The sequence below is a fragment of the Gobio gobio genome (genome assembly GCF_949357685.1).
Source record: "Gobio gobio genome assembly, chromosome: 3".
In the NCBI taxonomy this organism is placed as follows: domain Eukaryota; kingdom Metazoa; phylum Chordata; class Actinopteri; order Cypriniformes; family Gobionidae; genus Gobio; species Gobio gobio.
The window spans coordinates 62,451,480-62,472,384 of record NC_137099.1 but is presented as its reverse complement, the minus strand read 5'-3'; the positions used below and the strand labels follow the sequence as shown (position 1 = coordinate 62,472,384).

Genomic DNA, 20,905 nt, shown 5'->3' with positions numbered 1-20,905 from the left:
CTGCAGTTTCTCTTGAAGCCGATACTGAAGTGACTTAAACTGCAGTTCATGGACTGGCCACTAGAGGCAGACTCCAGAAGAGCAGAATCTCATTGAGCTCATGTTAAAATGCCCAACTTTACAGCAGAAGAACACATGTTCACAGTCTGGGACACATTGTGGTTTTGGTCTGTACGGCTAATTTTGCCCTTCATGAAGACTGTGAGGGGGGGGAATGACTTTATAACTAATTCGTTAACATTATATAAAGCCTTAAAGTTCTGCATAATTAAGGGCGTGGCCACTTTGAGTGACAGGTGGATTGTCGTTTATCTGCTGTCTGTTAGTCGCTGCTCGCCACATAATAATTCCATTTTATGCGCAAATTACTAAGTTTCATGAATGAGGCTCATTTATGGCAAAGTATACTTCTTTTGACTCGCACGTGTACGCAGGCATTCAACAGTTTTGAGCAATCTCTCACCACGAGTTACAACCCATGTAAATATCTTTGTATTCTTTCATGCTAGAGTTGTAGAAATGAGGGAACTTTCTAAGCTCTTCGCTCAATCTCTCGTCTATGATTCTTAGAATTTTAAATCGATTATTGACCGAAATCGTCGATTCATGATTCAAAAATACATGTTTCAAGATCGATGCATATGCATCTTCAGGATTTGTAATCAAAGCATTGAGAAAACGAGTGAATCGTTACACCCCCAGGGTCGCCTGTAAATCACAATCATTCATCTTCAGCTTAAAGGGGCACTTCAGCGCTGGGAAGATCAATGTGTGTTTAAACTGGCTCATTTATGAAGTAGAAATGTGAAATTATTTTTGAATTTGGTGCCTTCTAGACTGAGAAAAGACAGAAAATGTATTTTTGTGGATGAAAGACAACATCTCCCAGAATGCACTTGCTTCGCTGCCCTATGAGGCCACTCCCAAAGCCACGGCTACTGGTTATCACTTGCCCACCATTACACCGCTCCAACGTCATTTTGATATTCATAGTAATTAAATAATTTCGTTCAGTTAGAGAACAGACACTACAATTAAAAACTGAACGTGTCTCTTCAATAAAGTGTGTGTGAGCCGAACGAGAGTCACGTCACAGACGCAGCAGGAGTCAGATTTCATTCATCATGAGAAGAGCTGAGCAGAGCTGAGGTAAGAGCGGCTGTCATTCAGTACGTTTACATGTACAACAATACTCCGATATTAATCTGATTAAGACCATACTCTGATTAAGAAACTACCATGTAAACAGCGATTTCTAATTACCTTAATCCGGTTAAAGCCATACTCGAATTAAACAAAAATCGAATTAAGACATGTGGAGTATGCCTATTTTAGTCGCATTATCCAAGTGCATTGTAGACATGTACACACCTTAATCTAACTATTAACGTCGTGTATGAGTTTTCGCCGCATTTTGTGACAGGACACACACACCAGGCAAGTGCAGAGGGGAGGGCTTTGGGGGCTCGTATCAAAAGTATATAAAGTGCCCCTCTAAACAATCATCAATAATATTGTGACAAATAAAACAGAATTTGGATTATAATTAATATAACAGCGCGTACAAAACAGTAACAATGCGCTCACATTCCCGTTTATCTTTTACGTATCTTTCAGTCTGAAATGTCGTTGCCATGACGTGTTGCTATGGTGCGTGACTGCGTGTCTTGCTTGACTGCTCACTCGGACATGGCCTCCTCTATATTTTTTTTCTTTGTGTTGTAATAATTCTGCTCATTGTAAAAGTAAAATACAATACGTTTGTATCTGTAATCCCAGATTCATAATTGTCTGCTTACAACAGCGGTCGGGAACCTCTAGGCTCGCGAGCCATATGGCCATTCAGTGAGCGCTTGTGGCTCGATGGCAGAAAAAAAAATCCAAACAATCACGATTTTGAAACCTTAATTTTCATCATTAATCAAAGCTATTATTCGAAATGTAGGCTGTCAAGAAGGAGGCAAGATGGGCAGTGTCTCTTAAAAAAAACTGAAAGACACAATATATAATATTACAAAAAATAAAACTATATATATATATATATATATATATATATATATTTATATATATATATATATATATATATATATATATATATATATATATATAATTACATTAAAAAGTATAAAAGTCACTCGTTTTTATAAAGTCACACTGTCCAACAGCGACACCCGCAGGTAAAGTTACAGCTGGTTGCCTGAGCCCATTGATTTGAACAGACCTACGAAAGTCGCGCTATGATTGGACGCCGGACAGCGTAGCGTGGCATGGGTACGTAATGACGTACTATTAATCGAGCTATGTTCTGTAACATGTAAAATGGGAACATGAACGTAATATTCTAAAAGCAACTCATGTAAACGCCTTAATCAGATTATTGTCTTATTCAGAGTAAGGTCAATAATTAGATTACTGCTGTCCATGTAAACGTAGTCATTCACTGTCCAGTCTGACGATATCAGATCACATGTGGAAGCTCATAATTTGATAGGAATTCATTGAAAAGTTGAAACTCTTACTTTCATCTCGTCTCAGGGGGACATGAGGGGGAAAGTACCATAATTTGAATATACTACCGGGTTTCTACTGATACAAAGCCTAATGATAAATCACTGAAGTTACCCTTTAATGAAAGGATGATTATTGTTCTTCAGTCAGGTTTAGTTCAGTGATGTTGTTGATATTTCCGTCACTGGCTTTAAATAAACAGTGTTAACCACACACAGTCCTTCAACCTAAAGCTAAAAGTGCATGTGTTACTCAGTCAGTCGTTCAGTTGCTGTTGATCTGATGAGCTACAACACGGTAAGACAAACACACTCTTACTTAAATGAACACTGATGATTATTGCTATAGATGAAGCTCATATAACACATGAGAAATATCTTCTGTTCATCTAATGATCAGTTCATTCACACACACTGATGTTGAGCATTAATAATCTCCAGATGTGCAGAGATCTCACTAACACTAAGAGCTGTTTAGGCTGATGAACATGACCTGTTTATGAGTATATGAGTGATGTTTAATGCTGTATTATAGATGTATTTTATGCTGATGTGGGTCAGAACGGCTCCTGCTCTTCCTCTGGTCTTTCTGCTCATGATTCACGGTGAGTCTCTGGCACATTTCATCTTCTGTGTAATTTAGTTATAAAGAGTCTGTCCTTTTCTTCTGAAGTTTGTAGCCTGTTTGGATCATATAATGATGATTAATGAGCAGTTTTGTGTGCTATATTGATGCGTTTCCTTTTGAAGCAGGAAGTTTGAGTGAGAGATGTCAATGGGCTTGTCCGTTTTATAAATATCCAATAGTTTTTAGTGACGTCACAGTTTTGAACATGAATTGCTAATTTGCTTCTTGCTAGTCAGTGTCCGGTGGTTTAGGGGCGGGACTTTCTCACTCATCAGAGCATTTGATTGGACAAACATCAGTGTATCGCAGATCATGGATATTTTTGGCTCATTTTCTCAGAAGACGATGTGGAGATATTGTTGAGGTTTATGTGTCAAAGGACTGTTTGTTAGCATATAGAAGATCACAGAGCTGAGTCTTTAAATCATCATTGATTATTTTCTTAGTCTGTCGTGTGTTTGATTATTTGATAGAGCTGTTGTTCGTGACTGACGTCTGTTTTCACTTCTGTTTCTGTGTTTATTTCTGCAACATCCTCCATCAAAGCTCATGAAGTAATTCACACTGAGATCATTCATCACTCAATAGAGTCTGAGAAGATGAGCTTATATTTCCTGTCATGAGTCGCTGTTTAGAAGTAAAAATATGAAGTTTTCAATGGTCCAGTGTAACTGATAAAACATGTTCATCAGGATGAATTCTGTGTTTCAGGGGTTTCTAGTGCTGATATGAGTGTGAGTTACAGTCCTTCACACAGGGACTTCACTAGGATTGGAATACAGGGGAGGGGCTTAGCCCACAGGGTATTTGTAACTTGCGTTTGCAAAATCTTTGCACTCACATCTAGAGCTACACTGACGTCAACAACCAGTCAAGAAACCAAGATTTTTAAGAAGTAAAACGTGACAGACATATCCTCTTCTTCCATTTCTACTCTGTTAAAGAAAAGTTACTGTAATGTTAGCTTTTAGACACATCAAAGCTGATTGGGGAATTTACTTAGGTCAGATTTTGCTCCTGATGAGTTACTATAAGCAATGACTTATATTGCCTGTCTGCTCATGTAAATGTATGAAAAGGTAATAGCATACTATATCTAATTCCTCTCTATATAAGATAAGTTGTCCACAGAATGCTATTTAATTACACAGAACCGCATGTATTCAACCTATTTTTTTTTAACCCTAAAATACAAATATACCGCTAAACCTAAAATTGAGCTAAACCTATAGCCTACAAATAACACAGCTGTGCAGTTTTCACACCCTATACTAAATTTACCCTATACAATAGCCTAATGAGATAACATTGTTTAATATTTGAATCACAGCTTATATGTGTTTTGACATCGACAACCCAAGTGCATTTTACCTCAAACTTGCGACTAGTTAACTTTCTAAAATAGCAATCGCTTCTCGGGTTGACATTAACTCACTGACAAAATTATATTCTGAATTAAAAATATTTTATACCACTTTTTAATGTGTGATTGTGTAAAGGTGTTCACGAGATACCAACCTTTCGCGAACTTGCTTTCAACGTCGAACACTCGTTCTCAAGAAGACGGCGGTGAGCACGGGCTGTGTGTGTGTGTGTGTGCGTGCGTGCGTGCGTGCGTGTGTGTGTGTGTGGGTGTGGGGCGCGCGTGAATGAGAGACGCAGGGAAAGGAGATGCAGCGGAACGTTATTTGCTCTATGAAAGACATTGATAAAGACAAAAACTTAGGACATTTAATCCATCATTTTATTTGAGCTAGTTTTGCCAAACACATTATAGATTTGATTAGTTATCGTTTTTTTGTAATGCCTCGTTTTTATTTTTATTTCAGTTAACGACAACCCACCTAGTTTTCGTTTTTTCGTTCATTTTCGTTAACGATTATAACCTTGGTAACGGAGATGAATCCTCCAGGCAGTTCTTGCAGGAGCGCTCCGGTCTGCAACGCTCTGAAAGCTGCCACAGTTCACCAACGAGACGCGATCATCTTAATAGCACAACGACTCTTTGTACTTCTGTCCAAATACCGACTTTTCGGCTATTTTTTTGTAGCTGGATTTATATAATTTGTTGCATCTAAATATGAATGAGGAGGATACGGTTATTGATAAATCAAATTGTTATTGTTGTTCTTATTATCATTTAGGGGGGCTTAGGAACATTTTGGGGTAGCTTCAGCCCCCCTAAAATAGGCCTAACGACGTCCCTGCCTTCACACATCTGTGCACTAAAGGACTCAACAGTGATAATGAACTGCACTTATACATACCCTACTGGACATCAGATCAAGAACGTGTTCTGGACCAAAATACTGGAAAAAGTTAATGACGAGTATCCAGATCTGTCTAATGACACTGAATACAGTCAAAGACAAATAAAGACAAATGGACTGTATATATATATATATTGAGAGTGCATTTTTGAGATTATACAGTTATACTAGCTCTTTAGGGACAGTATACAGGATGGTGTATCAGTCAGGATACAATATAATGAGATGGAGTAGATTCACTTCTGTATTGTGATATTCTGTATGTCCAACAGTCTAAAATAACAAAGGAAATCGCCATTAAGGCACTGGTATCTTACAACAAAATAGTTAAGCATTAATAAAGAAATACAAATATAATTTAGAGCCTCATAAATTCATAGACGTATTCATTCCTAAACTATTGTGCATTTCCATACTCAGTAACATAAATAATAAACTAAACTCTTTTAAATAACTTTTAAATAATAAACTAAACTCTTTTAAATAACTTTTAAATAATAAACTAAATAATAAACTAAAAACTTTAAACTAAACTCATCACTGATTATAACTATTAATAAATAATATTCACCAACAATACCTTCTTGTAATGGCAAAATTATCTACATTATGTGGCTTTTCTTAGCAAATAATTGGTATTAATTGTAGTTTGAATCAGCATAATATCTTCTGAATTTAATATTTTCATCTTAGGCAGTCCTAGTATTTCCATTTTCATGCTCCTGTCTCGGATGTTAAATTCTGCTTTTCTTCAACAACCACAAGACATTCAAAGACTTTTAGCATGCTATCAGTAACTGCTGCTTCGTTTATTATTAATCTTGTTTTTCAGGAGTTTTCAGTTATTGTGATGATTGCAATGTGAGATACAGTCGTTCACGCATCTGTGCACTAAAGGACTCAACCGTGATAATGAACTGCACTTATGGATACTCTACTGTACATCAGATAGAGAAAGTGTTCTGGACAAACGCACTGGAAAAAGATAATGTAGAGCCTCCAGATCTGTCTAATGACCCTGAATACAGTCAGAGGCTTCAGTATCTGGGAGATAAAAAGCAGGACTGCACCGTCAGACTGAGTCATGTGACACTGAAGGATTCACACGAGTACTATTTCAGATTCATCACTGATACAGACAAATGGTATGATGATAATGATGATGATGATAAACCTGATGGAACATGGATTGGTGCTCCAGGAGTGACTCTTACTGTCACAGGTGAGTTTGGTGAGGTTTATCTCTTCTTCTGTGCATTATGTTGAATAATAATCAGTGTATGACAGCAGCACTAGATATAATGTGTGTGTTGTGTTCAGATCTTCAGGTGGAGTCTCCTGAGAGAGTGACAGAGGGAGATTCAGTCCGTCTGACATGTAAAAGCAGCTGCACTCTGACTGACAGAGCAACATTCATCTGGTCCAGAAACTCACAGCCATTAACTGAGAGAAGAGACAGAAACAATGAACTCCTGCTGCAGTCAGTCAGAAGAGAGGATGCAGGCAGATATAGCTGTGCTGTACACGGACACCATCACATCTCTCCTGATCTTCATCTCAATGTCATGTGTGAGTATGAGTTTAAGATTTTATTTCTGAAAAGAGCCAAAAAAAAACAGATTCAGATCATGTGTCTCTACGTTTACACTGTAAGCATTAGCGCTCAATTCTGTTTTATTGCTCAGATTTCTTTGTGTGGCTGTTCACATTATTATTTATTGAATGTGTCCAATAACAGATTTGAGTTTGAACTGCACAGTAAAATCCTCAGAGTTTAATCAACACTGTCACTTTAACTCTTTAGATTGGGACAATATGTGCCGTGAGCAGTGTTGATTTATCTCTGAGGATTTTGCAGTGGTCATAGATCTGAACAATAGTAAACATGGAGGCCACTGAAGTCAGAGTTTATGTGTTTATGAGTTTATGAGTTTATGTGTTCATTAATAAGGTGATGTGAAAATCATGGAGGACATAGATGAGAAAGAGACCAAAGTTTTTATATATATATTGTTTTACCTCAAGTTTTGCTTGTAGAGCTGTGCAAATGAAAACGAATGAGTGATTTCGGACACTAAGGAAAGGCTGCCGTTTTTGCAGTTTGAGTGATGAGGAGGACATAAAGGGATATTGTCATGTTTGGTCAATAAAGGATAGTTAAGCCACTATTAACTCTCTGTTTTCTACATCTTTCACTCAGGAGCAAAAATATGTCTTTAAACTTTAAAGAAATAAAGATTTGACATTTATCGAGATAATTATCTATATCGACTGATATGGAAAATTTTATTATGACATTTTTTGGGGCCATATCGGCCAGCCCTACTCAGGGCATCAACAGCCAATCACAAATCACCTTCAACACTTCTAGTCACGCCCTAGCAATCATTATCAAGCATCCTAGCAACCGTTTACCAAGACCTATATCTCTGCCTCAGAACATCATAAAGGCTTGGGGGTTGGTTTATATCATTCATACTGACAAGCAGCTTTTGGAGTATCGTCATTGGATGCTGCCAAGCCACTCCATAGCAACCAAATAGAGTACCCTAGCAACCGTTCAGCAAGACCTATATCTCTGCCTCAGAACATCATAAAGGCTTGGGGGTTGGTTTATATCATTCATACTGACAAGCAGCTTTTGGAGTATCGTCATTGGATGCTGCCAAGCCACTCCATAGCAACCAAATAGAGTACCCTAAAAACCGTTCAGCAAGACCTATATCTCTGCATCAGAACATCATAGAGACATAGCGGTTGGCTCTTTTGACTCATGCTAGCAAACTGGACTTTCAAAATGCTACACATGCTAGCAGTGAATAGCTACATGCTAATAGTGATAAGCTAAGGATTAGAACATGCTAGCAACATGCTAATCATGTTAGCATTATGTTAACAACATGCTAATCATGTTAGCATAATGCTAGCAACATGGTAATCGTGTTAGCATTGTAATGCTGATCATGTTAGTATAATGCTAACATCATGCTAATCGTTTTAACATTATGTTAACAACATGCAAATCGTGTTAGCATTATGTTAACAACATGCAAATCGTGTAAGCATTATGTTAACAACATGCAAATCGTGTTAGCATTATGTAAACAACATGCTAATCATGTTAGCATTGTTATGCTAATCATGTTAGCATTATTCTAGCATCATTATAATCGTGTTAGCATCATTCTTGCAACATGTTAATCGTGTTAACAAAATGCTAATCGTGTTAACATCATGCTAGCAAAATGCTAATTGTGTTAGCATTATGCTAGCCACATGCTAATTGTGTTAGTATTGTCTTGCTAATCATGTTAGCATTTTCTTGCTAATCATGTTAGCAACATGCTAGTAATGTTAGCATTCTTGCTAGCAACATCTTAATCGTGTTAGCATTATTCTAGCAAAATGTAAATCGTATTAGCATGAGGTTTGTGTGATCATATCTCCGCATCAGAACATCACAGAGACTTGAGGCTGGTCTCATTTGAATCAACCTATCAAGCAGCCAATAGTCTTTAAATATCACCCCATAAACTGTATAGTCACACCCTAGCAACCAATTAGAGTACCCTAGCAACCGTACAAACACATGAATAAGCCATATATCAGCACCAGAACATCCTACAGACATGTTGCTTGGCTTTTTTTGCATTATCCGGGTGGCGAGTTTTGCCACAGCAAGCACTACTCACATTTTCTTCAGGAAATGTACATTCTAGTTTATATATATAGTTTTACCTCAAGTTTTGTTTGAAGAGCTGTGCAAAACAACAACAACAACACAGATGTGGGCCACTTTTGCCTGCAGTCTGAATGTAAACACTACAGCCCAGATAGCAATGAGTCGGCGGACCACCGGCGGTGATCCGGCGGCTGTAGAAGCGTCAGAATTGCGTAATCGCAAACACGTTTGACGTTAATAACAAAGAGGTCAGCTCTGGGATGAAAAGAATTACCATTAAACATTATATCAAATAATGAGGATATTTGGTACCAAAGAATGTGCAGGATACCAAATAAATCGAGGTATAACATCACATTTAACAAGCCATTTCTAACAATAGGATAAATGGTAATAATTTAGAGTAAAGCTCTGGAGAAGAATAGAACAGTAGTAGAACAGACCATTATAACAAGCCTGACTATGGGTTCTCTGGTTTTCCCCGACCTCCAGAATGAGGCAGCGCAAATTGGCTTATCTTCAGTGATTTCTTGTGCGCCTATATAAAGGACAAACAACCTCGCCATCCCATATCCATCCAAGGAGCTGCCTTCAAGGCAGGGTCACAGGGAATAAAAAAAAAAGTAATTTCCACAGTGAACAGTGTGGATTGGGTGAGTGTAGCCTGAAACTTCTGGCTTCTTTAGGGGTCTTGATGTTACTGACTGCAGGATAAAGAAAGGGTTCCAGGTGTCAGTAGTCAGCCTAGGTATAAGAGGTCGGCTGTGGGTCCCTCTCAGCTGTGCGGCGTCTTTTTCCGCCTTCACGATCAGATGTTCCTTTCAGGTAACGCATAACGTTAACCTGGACCGCCTCATCAGTGGCATCCTGGGTTGCCGGGTTCTTCCGGATGGCTCCTGTAGAAAATACAGATCTGTCATTCCATTTGAATGGCATAAGGCCACACACATCTACTTAAATATATAACAAATTTATATATTTTTATATATATATTACTTTGAACAATGGTCTTCAGGAACATGTCTCTAAAACATGCTTTATCTTCTACACCAGTCCAGGTTGTATTAATGGAAAGGTGATTAGAGAAGATACTCTGAAGCATTCGCCACACGGTTGTTTTTAGGTCCCTCCCACATTTGATTGCCAAAAACCGAAGCTGAAAATACAAAAAAGTGTTACAAATTACATATCTCTGAAGCTTCTCATACATAAATATAAAAATGTGACAGGCTGTGGATTCAGACTGTAGAATATGCAGTGTACAATCTTAAATTTTACTTTTTAGATTACCCTACAGCATTATAAACAAAATCAGCACACTTACTGGAGCTCTTTATCCTGCCTCAAACTGTTGTCAAGTAACACCAAATGGGTTGTCGAGGGGGAGTAACAGACCCCCTGGCAGGGATAACTCTCCAAAAGACACATTGGCACTGAAATGTTGCAGCATAGTGTCCATTTTGTTGTCCATTGCTACGCACAACATCGCCAAACTCTCCAAGACGTCGCAGCATTAGGGTCTGATCTGCACCTACAGGGGTTCACAGAATAAAAGAATAAAGCAGTCAGTCCTGGTCCCTCAACTACTAAACTATGACATTTACAACTAGGTCTACTACATGTACAGGTGGCCCCAGTGGGAATTAAACCAACAACCACAGGTGTTGTTTGCAAGTTGTACCTGATTGCCCAGTACGAGCAAACGTCGTCAACATTGTTTCACTTGCTTCACCTGCTCTTGAAGTGAGCCGCTGCCATCCGAAGCTGACAAAATGAAAGGCATTTGGTAATTTTGGACCTACATCACAGTCAAAGAAGTAAAATTTAAGAAAGAGTGCATGTTCTCACCTGCTCGTGCATTGCTTTCCCTCAGGGCTTGGTTCTCATTCTGGAAATCTACATAAAAAATATTTTATATATATATATATAATATATATATATATATTATATATATATATATATATAATATTATATATATATATATATATATATTATATATATATATATATATATATATATAAAACAACAACTAAAGGCACAATTTTCCATACTGTTTAAGTTTCCAACAGCTGCAATTTCCTGTTTGTCCATCTCAACTCCTTTCAATATTTCTTCTCCTTATAGCCCAGTAACTAGACATTGTGACTAACAATTTATTTACCTTGAAAGCCGAAACGATTGTCCAACAGTAGGTCTCTTGGATGAAGATAACCGATTGTGCTCTGGTCAAGGTATCTGCAAGAAAATGTGAACAAAACCGCATTGTTAACGTTATATACAGAATATACAGTAGCTATGCTGTGGGGGGGGGGGGGGGTGGGGTCAGCCAAATGTGGAACAGTAAAATGTATTCATTCAGTGTAGTGATTCAAGTAAACTGCATTGTCCTCAAACATAAAAAGTACAGCAGTTCAGAGAAATAACTCATAACCTTAAATGCTAGAAGAACAGTAGCAACACAGCACATGTTAGCTAACACTTGCTAAAACTGACCTAGCAGCATGCTTGTTCGGACTAACAAAATAATTTAAATAACCTATATACATCATTCTGTTTTGTTAGAAAAACACCAAAAGTAAAACTTAAGTCTTTCTAGATGTAAAGCTTTGGCTAATTTACCTACAGTAGCTAGATACATTTTAACATGTAGAACATGCTTGAACTCAGTGTGTAAAAAAGGCGAAACAGCACGTGTTAGCACTGTGTATTGTGCTCTAGACCAGTGGTTCCCAACACGTTCCTGGGGGACCCCCAACAGTGCACATTTTGCATGTCTCCTCAATCAAACACACTGATTCAGGTCATCAGCTCATTAGTAGCTACTCCAAGACCTGATGTGGGTGTGTCAGACAAAGGACACATCCAAAATGTGCACTGTTGGGGGTCCTCCAGGAACTGTGGTTGGAACCACTGCTCTAGACTAGCAGTGTGCGTGTCGCACAAACAAAATTAAAACAACCTACCGGTATATACATCAAAAATGAACATAATATTGTGTTACACAAAAAGGAAACATGTACTTACTTAAACGCTCGTAGTCGAGGATATTTTCTGATCTCCTCTCTTCAAATACTAAAACCGTGTGATGAGTTGCCGGCCGCTGTTGGTAAATCTGTTTCATATGTTTTTCCGGTTTGTCTTCCGTCTTTTTTAGGTATACTGCCCCTCTCGGCCGGTGGAGGTACTTCTCTGTTTGGTTTGGTTTTATTTTTATTTAAATTAGTACATTTATAGACAAGTACAATACAAAAAGTACAATGAGAGAAAAATAAAAACAATAAAGCATTGTGGTACAGTTCCGAATATGTAGAACAAAGAATAACAACAAATGTAACAATGTATATAAAATAAATAATAAAAATAAGAATTCTGAGATAGAAAATACTTTATAATATTAAGGCAGTCACATGAAATTGAAAAGCTTTCAGGTTTTCTGTTTTTGTAAGCTTTTTGTTTTGCGACCTCATGTTTGAAAGGGTTTCAAAGTATATTGTAGAAATCAGCTTTATAAAAGGTAATATTAGAGGGCTTCTTTTGAGTTATTCTTGTCTTATGAATGTAGAATTTTTCCTAAATAATTAATAATATATTTTTGTTTTTCAGAAAAATATGGGTTTTGAAAACAAAGTAAAATGTCATGAAGTTCTAAGTTCTAATTTTTTGTCATGTCTATTTTAAAGTCAGTCCAAAAAGAAATAGAAAAAGGGCAATACAAAAATAAAAGTGTTCAATATCCTAAAATGAACTTTCAAACTTTCTTAACCCTCCTATTATGCTAAAGAAAAAAAAAAAAAAAGTATTACATCCATTATGGGTCAAATTGACCAACACTGTTTAAACACGCTCAACATGCAAATAATCAAGTGAAAATTTAAATGTAATTTCCTAAACCTAACCTTATCATGGAATCAAGAGTCAAGAATCTGTTATAAACCCTAATGGCTTTGGAGCAAAAAAAACTAATATTTGATATAATTCACATATAGGCTAGGCCAGGGCCGGCCCGTGGCATAGGCGGAATAGGCTAATGCTAGGGGCGCCACTCATCCATAGGGGCGCCAAAATGTATTACTGATACTATTTTATTCATATTAATTTGAAATATTACCAAATAAAGCGCAAAAAACCTAACCAAGTTCCCCGCCTCTTCCCGGTCCGCCTCATCGATCTCCCCCCGCCGAGCTACTTGAAGTGCGTCAGAAATATAACGCGCGATCAGTTTAACGTTGGGGGGATTTGTTGTGTCGCGTCGCCTCTCGCCGCATCTAATGTAGACAGGATTGCTTTCATTTTTTAGGGTGCTTGGTCGCTCGCTCAAGGTGTAGACTCAGGGAAAGTTGCCGAATTGTAGTGTCAAAAAAGACAAAAGCCTCTGATGCAGGGAAGATAAGGGATACACTGCTCTTCTTATTTAGTATTTTTGTCTTGTTTCTAGTCTAAATATTTAAAAATTCTTAAATCAAGATGCATTTACTAGATAAGTAAAATTATATTTTTTTCTTAAGTGAGTTTATGCTTAAAACAAGCTAAATTATCTGCCAATGGGGTGAGAAAAATAATCTAGTTTCTGATTGAAATCGTGTTTCTGTCCCAAACAGAAATAAGATAATTTTTCTCACCCCATTTGGCAGATAATTTAGCTTGTTTTAAGCAAAAACTCACTTAATTTAGATTTTTTCCCCCCCAGAAAACAAGGAAAATATATCATATGTCATTTTACTTAAAATGCATCTTGATTTAATAATTTTTAGATGTTTGGACTGGAAACAAGAAGAAAAATACTAAATAAGAAGAGCATTTTTTGCAGTGTAAAGACAGAGGTAAAGTGATGTATAGGCTAATGAATGAACATTTTATTTAATATTGCTTTTATATTGCATAGAAGTAAAATACTAATGTTCGCTAATTAATTCCAGTTTTACCTTAAACTGTATGCAAGCAGGGTTCTCCAGAGGCCACAGAGAGTGTGATTTTGTCCAAAAAAATCATATCTGTTTTTTAAAACGCATGTAATATCACTTTTTTAATAGCCTAATGTTTTTATTCTACAGTTGTGCAGTTTTAAGGGGACATATGGCAATTTTAAAATGTATAGTTCTCAATGAATAGTTTGTGCATGAATGCCAGATGCACTCTTGCTATTTGTGTTTAGGCTGTAGGTGCTATTTTTGTATAGTTTAACTATCATCAGCCTTTAAAAAAATTAATAATAATAATATCATGAACATAATGACGGGGTAGAAAGGACTGGACATCATATAAAACAACAATAATTTTTTTTTAAAAACATCAATGCATTACAAAAATAAAACAGTAGCAGTGTTTCCACAACTTGATACAAAAGGGGCACCAAGTAAAATCTTGCCTAGGGCAGCAAATTGGTCAGGGCCGGCCCTGGGCTAGGCTATTATGATTAAAACTGAGAACTAGTTAAAATGCTGTCAGTTCCACTCTATTTCCCAACAAGCCAAACATAGCCAACGTGGCTGGTCGAATTTGAGAGTAGAAATCCTTGTATATCAAAGCGGCTTGCCGCCAGCCGGCCGCGGTCCATTAGGCGGAGGCAACCGCCAGAGAAAATGAAGCCGGCGGCCCGCCGGCTAGTCGGCCGCGGCATCTCGCAAGAAATGGGAGTGACGTATTCGGCGGCAAACGTTTCATCACCGCCAGCGGGACGCACCTATAGCCGACAGCTTAGGGCCGGCGGCAAAAAGAAGCCGTGCCGATATTTTTTGCTATCTGGGAGATCATGTTTAAGTCTGAAAAGGAAACAGGTAGGAAAGGTCAACTTTACAAATTCAGTACTTTATTAATATATAAAAAGGCAATTAAACATTATATATATATATATATATATATATATATAGGGCTTGACATGCACCTTTTTTGCTCAGCAATCACTGTGGCTAGTGTTTTTTTATTTTTGTGAAATGCATTTAAACTCACAGGTAGGACACTTGGGATTGCATTTTCATCATAACACTGTGTGACAATTGTAGCAAAATGCAGTTTGAAATTCAAAATGCATTCTGAGCCAAAGGTACACAGTAATTTCCCAGTGTTAAATTAACACTTCTCAGGGTTTATATAGTCCACACTCATAAATAACACTGAATCAGTGTTGAAGTTAATTAGGTAATTAAGAGATTAATTGAGTTATGACTGAGCATTAATGATGAACACCTGATGATAATGAGCAGAATCACTGAAGATAAGAGAAACTACAACTGAGTTCAGCCACAGCCTAAAGCCTAGTTCACACTGCCCGATTTTAGCCCCGATTTTGACTCACCGACAGGTTTTGGGAAATCGCAGACAAATGCCTGAAATCATAGGCAAATTGGTGCTCGTGCACGCAAGTGACTATCACGCAGTGTGAATGATCAAAGACGCGATCAGAGAGAATCGCCGATGACGCCCGCAAGATATTTGGCATGCTAAATATCTGGACCTGTCGGCGATTCAAACTCCTGCTGTGTGAAATGAGTTATGACTGAAAAATACACCGGCGAGGACCTACAGCCAATGAGAGAGTGAGATACAGGGCAGCGGGAGGTTCAGGGAGGAGTTATAGACCAGAATATTAGTACTTTTAATAGATACATTTACAGTTATATCAACCAGAAACAAAGCACAAACATTTGCTTGACCAGCCGCAGCAGCAGCACACTGCTAAATTATTTATTTCCCTCCAACTCTCTTTGCAGAACACAATCCTTGCTCCTTGTGTTTCTCCAACCATTTCCTCCACCATAATCTTTTTTTCTTTTTCTCCTTTTTGCTGCAAATCAGCACACAGATAATTTGGATAGCAAGAGTCTGAACTGCAGTCTATATTTTTAATAAAAATTCCAGTCCCGTGCGAGAACTCCGGTCTGACGCACGTGTGATCTTGCGTTGTTTCCTTCTCACTTCTTGCGTGTGTTTGCTTGTGAAACATAGTTCGCTGACGGGACAGAGCTGTCGGCGATTCCTCCTCTTGTACAGTCATGCAGTGTGAAACCCCCTGTCGCCGATCCATCGGTCAGTGTGAACACAGCAGTGACTGAATGCTGGCCCAAGATAGTCATGCAGTGTGAAAAGAACTGTGATCCGACCAGTTTGAAAATCGTGCAGTCTGAACTCGGCATTAGATGAAATCAACTGAAGATAAAAGAAGACATTAAATCTCTCAGCAGAGGAGGACTAAACAACTCCACAAACAGCATTACCAGCTTCACACATTACTAACCAAAAGAAAAAATATATAATTGTGAATTAACAGAGATAAAAAAAATCTGCCATTATGGTGATCAGTGTTTGCTTTAGTGAGTCTGTTTGACTCTTGACTTTCTAACATTGCTTTTTCTCTGGCTGCTGTATCTGTGTCTGTTATGTCGAGAATAGTAAGAGACGATGTGTTCAGCTGATGTGGGTGTTGCACACACAGAAGAGGCAGGGTTTTCTGGTGGCACATATAGTTTTTTATTTCTGTCACACTGTATCTGCAGAATCAACAAAAACAACAGTTTAGGTTGACAGTATGTTGATATGGCTGGCAGTGTGACTTATTCTTTAGCAAAAGTGAAACTGTTCAATAAACTCACATTTACACTCATTACTCTGATATACAGCATGTCAGAAAATAAGAACATTTGTATTTCACCAACTGACTTATATTAATCTTCCAGTAATCGTATACTAATTCTCAATTTACACAGACTGTATACAAGCACTTAAAGTAACTATATTTAACTTATGTGATTGTAAACTCAGTTCTTTAAACAACATTAGGCCATTTAACTCTGAATGACTACAAACTCTCTCACTAGCATCATCATAGTCACCCACAATGACTAAATGTAATGAAACAGACACATTAAAGATCAACTACCACTTAACTATGTTTAAAGACGACTTTGAGTGCATTAATATTATAATCATTATGGATCGCGATCTTCCGCGCGGCCGAGCAGGCCGCATTCCAAGCCGCGGCGATCTCTCGCACGGCACCCGCCGGTCGCGGCAGAGTAGGCCGCATTTTAGCCGCGGGTGCGTCAATGCGGTTATTTTTAAATCGATAACGACACAATGCATCAAACAAACACATATAAACATTATAAAACATCAGTTGCGATGTCTCATCACTCATTTTACCTGCAGAATCAACAAAAACAACAGTTTAGGTTGACAGTATGTTGATATGGCTGGCAGTGTGACTTATTCTTTAGCAAAAGTGAAACTCCCTGCGGTTCACCACTGCCCCCTAACGTCACCCGCCAGTATAGGCAGATATAAGTGATGTTGAACAAAAGACATCAGTATACTAAATAAATGATAACTAATAATGACAATACATAAACTGTTTGAATTTATATAACAATTTAAATATATATGACTTTATAACCATTTTAATCTATATGACTACATGGGCCACTTGATGATAAAGATGTAGTCTCCATCTAATAGTCTTATTTACTGATGTTATACAGAGTGTACAGAGTAGTGTGCCATACTAGCCACTAGCCAGACCGATAAACAAGCACACCCTTACAAAAAATAACTGCAGTATAATGTAGTATAACAACAGTCCAATGAAGTACAACTGTAGATTTGCAGTATTATGCAGTATATATGCAGATTTTAGGACACAAAAAAATGCAATATTGCCGCTTTACTGCAATGTATACTGGTCCTGATAATCAACACAAATCCATTTTAATGAATGAATGATTCTCTCTACCCGTCGCTCTGGTGTTTGTCAACAGCCGCTTGCACCGCCTGCTGGTGAGATCGACTAACAGCAGATGGAGATTATGCTCAGTAATCTACTGCTATTCCTGCAGTTCTGTTGAATATTAACCACTGAATTGGTGGAAGCGAATTTGCAAAGCGAAATAAAAAGCGAGAATTGCCTGTCGGATATTATAGGTTGTATTTTTTTTAAACAGAATTAATATTTTGGAAGTGAAATCTGAGAGGTGAACATGGATTATTGAATTTTTAATAATGAAAATGTGTGTGAAATGTTTTGAAATGAAATATTCACATCTTAAATACACAACCATGTTGAATTTCAGACCATAAAAATGCAAGCTCTAAAAATACAATTAATTAAAATACAAGCACGTTTTTCAAGTAGTGCAATTCAACAAGCTTTTTGTTTCAAACCATTTGGCATTATTTTACTTCCATATTAACAATCGTAAAACATGAGTATAAAGATGTGGATCAGCTGATGTGAGCCTGACTAACGTGACCTGCCAGAACTAACGCTATAATTGATTAGTGGATTCTTAAGTCTCAAAGTGTGTGATGTCAAATTTAATTTGTTTTGTTTGTTTGTTTTAGATCCACCAAAAAACGTCTCAGTGTCCATCAGTCCATCTGGTGTAATAGTGGAGGGAGATTCAGTGACTCTGAACTGCAGCAGTGATTCAAACCCTCCTGCTCTGAACTTCAGCTGGTTTAAGGAGAATGAAACCTCAGCTGTTGGATCTGGACAGAGTTTCAGTGCACTACAGAGTGGACGCTTCTACTGTCAGGCTCACAATCAACAAGGATCTCAGAGATCAGACGCTGTAACTGTCACAGGTGAAGCTTTTATTAACACTCTCATCTTAAAAATCTCATTCTTAATTTGCAGATTGAATTAAGATATTCTTCCTCTTTCAGTTCATCGTGGTCTTGGTTGGCATGTCTGGTTGGGGATCACAGTGGCATGTGTAGGATTATTCATCATCATCATCATCATCATCATACTGTACACAATGTAAATATAAATGTATCAACAAAAAGTAATATTTGTTTTTAAACTGCAGTACATTTGATTATTAAATGAAACGGCTTGTTTCCATTTCCTGTTCAACAGTCAGAAGAAAAGGATAAACTGTAGATCTGCAGCACACGATTATGAGGTGAGAAGATCGAAGAACCACAGAATGACACCAATACATCCGTTAGAGCTTCTTTATACACATAGAACATGCATATCATCACACTCATGATGAGAAGAGAGACTCTGGAGTGATTACACTTTTGATTGTCATACAAAGCCTCTTGTTTTGTGCTGTAAGTCCTTCTGTCTGTTTCGCTGTAGAACGATGATCCCAGAGCAGGAACATATACAGCTCTTGAGCTCAAGTCCAGATCACCTGACCTGTACAACACACTCACAGTGAGTGAAATATCATAAACTACACAAGCAATAGAGTTTGTGCAGGTAATAAATAATCAATGTGTTTCCCCATAGACTGTCCATCCCAGACCTGCTGTTCTCCAGTCGGGCTCTTCTGAATATGAGAATCTGTAAGTTGGAGATCCTCAGGTCTTCTCAAGATAATCAATAAAGATTAGATTATGTCCTCAGTAGTCAATCTACTAGTCAATAGACACTAAACAGTCTTTTCTTTCTGTTACAAACTGGATCATACGAGTCGTCTCACTGACAGAAATCATATTCTTAAAAAAAAAACTCAGATTATTTGTAGCATTTGTAGTGTTGTTTCATGTGCTTTCAAAAAACACAGACCTGTGTAAATGTGTGTGTTATTTCTGTTGTACCCACAGCAAGACACCGCGGTAAAATGAAGCACAAGAAAAACTTTTCCCAGCTTTTGTTGCGTCGCTGGACACGCCCACATCCAACTACCAATGAAAATGAAACGCCTCTTCAGAGTTTCCATTCGTCAGTGAAGTGATGTTTCTCAAAGGTCCTGTAGAAAGTAATGGATTATATTCATGTGTGCCATGAAGAAACAGTCAAAGTGTAACTAATAAACTAATTGTTTCAATAATATTCTATACATTTGATCATATTTATGTTATTAAAGGGTCCATGTGACAGATTTTTCTCTTTATTTCTCTTTATTCAAATAAAATGTTTCGAATCTGTGCTTTAAAGTTGCAACGTTTCCGCTTGAAATCCCTGCTACTTCCCTGCTACAACAACAACAACCTTTATTTATAAAGCACATTTAAACACAATATGAATTGATCTAAAGTGCTGTACAGAGTACAAAGCAGATCTATACAAAAATACCAGTGCGAGCACCAGTGCCTTGAATTTGATCAATTATCAGTATTTAACCTGATGAAAAAATATTTATTAAATATTATCCGCATTATATTTCACCTGCAGCAGCATTGAGAACTTTTGTAATGATACATTTGGCCATTAACTTTTAAATGCATCATTATATTTAAACTGCAAACACATGAGAGGAGTCTGCATTAAAGACCCACGAATGGCAGACGTGCGACTACATTTCTCTCCGATATGATAGGAAATTAAACTGAATGTGGAGGATTTGAACTGTGACGATGATTGACAGGGTAGTTTAAACGGTGACGGGATGCACGTAACTAATTAAAGAGTCCATTAAAGATGACGAAGTAGTATGTCCCAAAGCTTGCATACTCTTCTGCTACACACTAAAAAGTATGTACTTTTTCTTCACAAAAAGAGTATGTAAATTTCCATCCATTAGCCCAAAAACCGGATACTAATGACTTGGTCAAAAAGGAATTCTGCGTGTAAGCCTTTTCAGCCTTTCGGTGAAGTTCTCTTAAATTATTGATATCTCATTTTAAATCTGACTCCATTAATAATTTTATCTGACTCCAATTCTAAGTGACTCCATAAAGTGTGCTACATTTAGAGTTTATCAGCTGATTTTACGATTAGTTGCGATTTAATTTAGATCGTTGATTTTCTTTGTATCTTCCTAGTTTTTATATTCGTTCATCGAGAGACCCTAAATCGCAGAGAGACATGACGCGTCCGGATTTCGCGCGCTCACGGGCACAAAACGGTTACTTCTGTAATTAGTCAGAGGGT

General features: G+C 37.5%; 1 protein-coding gene across 2 annotated transcripts in view; it reads left to right on the top strand.

The window, feature by feature from the left end:
* The window catches only part of LOC307122996 (B-cell receptor CD22-like), a 42,220-nt gene extending 22,250 nt beyond the window's left edge, over positions 1 to 19,970 (top strand). Inside the window, exons 1-10 of one of the 2 annotated variants that reach the window (XM_079811364.1) lie at positions 2,773 to 2,805; positions 3,043 to 3,112; positions 6,238 to 6,627; positions 6,726 to 6,974; positions 18,418 to 18,660; positions 18,742 to 18,838; positions 18,938 to 18,983; positions 19,166 to 19,243; positions 19,319 to 19,374; positions 19,636 to 19,970. In XM_079811364.1, the coding sequence (XP_079667490.1) occupies positions 2,791 to 2,805; positions 3,043 to 3,112; positions 6,238 to 6,627; positions 6,726 to 6,974; positions 18,418 to 18,660; positions 18,742 to 18,838; positions 18,938 to 18,983; positions 19,166 to 19,243; positions 19,319 to 19,374; positions 19,636 to 19,651 (1,260 nt within the window). In that variant the 5' untranslated portion in view covers positions 2,773 to 2,790 and the 3' untranslated portion in view covers positions 19,652 to 19,970. Of the gene's footprint in view, positions 1 to 2,772; positions 2,806 to 3,042; positions 3,113 to 6,237; positions 6,628 to 6,725; positions 6,975 to 18,417; positions 18,661 to 18,741; positions 18,839 to 18,937; positions 18,984 to 19,165; positions 19,244 to 19,318; positions 19,375 to 19,635 lie in introns of those variants that run through there. The other variant, XM_079811365.1, reaches the window with a different exon arrangement.
* Positions 19,971 to 20,905: the final 935 nt, after the last annotated feature.